The sequence below is a fragment of the Glycine soja genome, chromosome 5, assembly GCF_004193775.1.
Source record: "Glycine soja cultivar W05 chromosome 5, ASM419377v2, whole genome shotgun sequence".
NCBI lineage: Eukaryota > Viridiplantae > Streptophyta > Magnoliopsida > Fabales > Fabaceae > Glycine > Glycine soja.
Window position 1 is genome coordinate 27,537,881 of NC_041006.1, and position 4,413 is coordinate 27,542,293.

General features: G+C 37.5%; 1 protein-coding gene across 1 annotated transcript; it reads left to right on the plus strand.

Annotated features, from left to right (window-relative positions):
* The first annotated feature begins 2,968 nt into the window (after positions 1 to 2,968).
* LOC114411240 lies at positions 2,969 to 3,508 on the plus strand. The gene has a single exon (XM_028374983.1). The coding sequence runs from the start codon at positions 2,969 to 2,971 to the stop codon at positions 3,506 to 3,508; it is 540 nt and encodes a 179-aa protein (XP_028230784.1).
* Positions 3,509 to 4,413: the final 905 nt, after the last annotated feature.

Below are 4,413 nucleotides of genomic sequence, written 5' to 3' on the forward strand. Positions count from 1 at the left end.
GTGAACGAAAACCAATGAAGAAAAGTAGGGTAAAAAATTTGTCAACAAAGCTAAAAGGATCAAGTGAAGCAATATATTGAAGTGGTGCATGGTTTCAGCAGTTGTTGAGCTTCTTCGGTAAGTGGAGTCGTCCCCGTGTATGGAAAGGCATATGGCATCACGACTTGGTCCAAAGCCTAACAAATATTAAACAATTTGTGTCATGGGACACTTGGATTCATGACCTAATCAGTGGCTGCTCCTAAACACCAGGCTGAACAAGGTTTGTTTCTCACTGGCAATTTTTGTCTTGTGCTTTGTCTAACGTCAATTCAGATTTGTACAACTTGATTCACACATGCATGCATAATCTAAGTTGGGAATATATGCATTTTTTTTTTACTTTTCAGATCATGTTAAATAAAAAGATAAAGGTCATTATTGGAAAAAAAAACTGAATCCAAATTATTAAAAGGTGCAAAGATCTTGTAGTGTGATTATGAATTAGTAACAAATTGTGTTTAATTAGCTAGTGCCAATGGCCTACTAATTAAATAATAATCATTAATTGCAACTCCCAGAATTCCGACACAGATGCTTGCACATGAAGACTGCACATGGCCGACCATCGGAATAACATTAACGACATCGTCACTTCCTAAGTCACCACCGTGGCACCGTGGCATGCACCGTGCGATTCGTCTATTTTAAATTTTAGATTTATTCAGTTAATTAGAAGGACGATAGTTATTAGTAATTGTAAAGAGTCAAGAACAATAAGTATGTGTTTCGAGAATGGAATAATACTGAAAATAGTAACACTCAGCTCGTAACAAATTATGCCCTTGGGATTTTTGTTTTTACTCTATTAGTATTTATAATTTTTATTTATTTAGTTTTCTTCTCATAAATCATTCACCAATTATATTCACACTTCTATTTCTTCTCTCTCTATATGTTAACTAACATCATGGTGTGGTGTCTATATATCATTTTCCTTTACTAAGAGAGTAGATGGTAATTAATTGTTTATAGACTCAATGTTATCGATAAAACATTTTAAAACAAAAGTAGAAAGATAAATAGTAAAACTGCGGCCTTTCCTGAAACCTAATATGTACCTTTATTTTCCTTCTGAGTTTCAAAAGGAGATTTAAAAAAATTCAAAAACTATATGTTCAACATTGTCCTCATACTTTTGTATCCTCTGATTATGTTCGAAGACAAGTAATGTAGACAAAAATTCAAACGAATACAATAATGCACTATGGTTGTGTTAGCCCATATTTTTGATGAGCTAAAATATGTTCTAAATACGTATTAGATGTCGTCTTGAATTTTGAAGCGTATTAAAGAGCAAGAATCTTGTCAGAGTCTGTTGAATCGAAAAGAAAGAAGGTGCTATTAGAAAGGATTCACAGGTTCAAGGAAGTATTTACAAAATACAAGGCTAAGACAAGAAAGAGGGTTTCGAACCATTGGGCGAATCGAGCTGGCGTATGGTCGAATCGAAGTCAAGGCAACAAGATTTCTGGATTTGGTGCAATTTCTGACAAAACTTCACAAAATTAGTTCGACTTCGAGCAATGTGGGTAACCGTTCTAAGGAGCAGTTATGTGCATGCAAGGTGTACGTAGCAGGACACTTGGCATTAGGATAGTGTTCGACCGTTAGGGCAGTTTATTTTCGAATGTCTATATATAGCAGTTTTTAGTCAGATTTCGAGGTCGCAAATCATTTCTAAAAATCCTTATACACTCAAAGTACTCAGCGCAGAGAGAAACGAGTACGCAAGGAGAATGTATGATTGTGAACCATTTTTAGTTTCTGTAAACTTTACATTTCAAGTGCAATGCAATTTACGTTTCACTTTATAATTCCTGTCTTTTAAATGGTTCATTCGATCGAATGAACTCACTGATCCTTTAAATTCTGCAATTTACCTTTCCCTTGTCAATTTACTTCCAGCATTTCGTTTCTTTCAAAGAACTTTACTTTCTGCAAATCTCAAACCAATGAATGTTTGTTGCAAGGATGAACATTAAAGGTTTTACATTTAAATGCAAACACACAAATGGCATGCTCCTGAGATTCACTAGTCGATCTCGCAAGCAACTCGATTAGACTAGCGATTGTTTACCAAATTTCAGCGTAAACAAATTGGCACGCCCAGTGGGATCGGTCAATTGTGTGTTTTTGCTTTAAATTATTGTTAAAATTTTATTCAGTGCTGTTGGTTTATTGCACTCTTAATTGTTTTGATCTTGTATGCATTTAAGAAGTGGGAAATCTGTTCCACACTTAACAGAATTTAAAACTCGTACAAGGATGGCTAGACCACCCCAAGTAACCGAAACAATGACCTTCCAAATATGGAGGGGCAACCAACGCAGACATCTGTCAGTAATGCCAATATAAATTCTGGCATAGGAGCAATTCCTGACCAAACTGTTGGCACGATAAGTTCGACCGCTTCGACGGTTATGAATCAGACAGGGGTAACTTCTCCCATGACCAACATGACGTTGGCAAGTTCGACCACGTCAGCGTCTGCTTTTGCCCCATGGAATAACCCAGTTTAGGGAATCCCAGTGGAAGTCCCTTTCGACCGCCTCAAAACCCTCTATATGGCATGCCTACATCTTTGATGGCAGGGCTGCAAAACTCTCAACCAAATGTAGAGAATCTTAATACGTTCTCTCCATCAGGGTCTGTAGCGGGCAATCAAGGTAGGGTAATTCCTCAACATTTAACCAATACATCCGTTTTGTCACTCAGACAACAAATGGATGAAAGTAACCATGATATGGTTAACATGTTAACACAACAAATAGGAACTGTCATTAACCCTTTAATTCAAAATACAAATGACAGTTACCAAATGTTAACAAATCAAATAAGTCGAATTGCTGACTTTTTTGGGGCACCACCCATACAGCAACCACCAATTCGACAAATCCAAATACAGGCGCCTGTCCAAGAGATACAGATGCCTAACAATCCAGGGATGCAAATGGCTCAAGCACCACAACCAGTGGCACGCATAGAGCCACCAGCCCAACAGGTTGAACCAAACCCTGGTATAGTATTGGTAAATAGAAACCAAAATGCTGATGAAGTAATAAGGAATATTCAACAAAACCGGTTCGATAGGCAAAATAACTTGGCCCAAATGGTCGAAACAATTTTAGTACAGAATGGTTTGAACTTGGGCTTACACAGGCCCAATTTTGTGTCTCCATTATCTGAGTATGTGTTACAGACAGAATTACCAAGGGGTGTGAAAATCCCTAAGTTTACTAAGTTTGCAGGAGAAACAAATGAGTCCACTGTCGAACACATTGCTAGATATTTGGTCGAGGCAGGGGACTTGGCTAATAATGAAAATTTAAGAATGAAATATTTCCCCAATGCCTTAACTAAAAATGCTTTTACATGGTTTACAACCCTTCCTCCTCATTCCATACATAATTGGAACCAATTGGAAAGGATTTTCCATGAGCAATTCTATATGGACAGTCTAAGATAAGCCTTAAAGAGTTAGCCAGCGTTCGACGTAAGGCACCTGAATCAATTAATGATTATTTGAACAGATTCAGACTCTTAAAGGCAAGGTGTTTCACCCAAGTCCCTGAACATGAATTAGTCGAAATGGCTGCTGGTGGCTTAGACTATTCGATTAGAAAGAAATTAGATACCCAGTATTTAAGGGATATGGCTCAATTGGTTGATAGAGTTCGACAACTCGAACGATTGAAGGCTGAAAAGGCTAGAAATTCTAAGTTCCACAAAAAGGAAAAGGTTGCATATGTCGAAACCAATGACAGTGACCAGGAGTTCGATATTATTTATGAGGATATCGAAGACAATGAGGTTGATGTAGCAGAATTAAAACCTGGACCTCCTTATGTTTGTAAATTCCTTAAACCTTCCAATGGAAAAAACCCTGTGGAACCTAAAATGATAAATTTGTGTCTAAAACTTATACATTTGATATAACTAAATGTGATGAAATATTTGATTTATTAGTCACAGATGGCCAAATTGTTGTTCCTAAGGGCTTGAAAGTACCCCCAATCGAACAACAGAGGAAAAGGGGTTATTGTAAATTTCATAATTTCCTTGGCCATAAAACCTCACGTTGTGTTCTTTTCAGGGATTTGGTTCAAAAGGCTCTTAACGAAGGGAGGCTCAAATTTGGTGAGAAACCAAAGGTTGCCCAGGCAAATGCTGAAACATCCAAAGCTGCTGAAACTCTCTATGCAGAGCCCCAAGAAATAATGATGGTCGAAGCAATGGAGTTGTCTCAGGTGCAAGTTCAGGGCATATCTGAAGAGGATTACAACGAACAAATGAAGGTTGTGTATCCTCAGGCTGAGGAGGATCTAATTGATTTCTTGAACAGATGCAAACTCGAAAGCAAGAGTGTGATGC

Coding starts and splice junctions, on each gene's coding strand:
- LOC114411240 (XM_028374983.1), top strand. CDS start 2,969: ATGCCTAACAATCCAGGGATGCAAATGGCTCAAGCACCACAACCAGTG.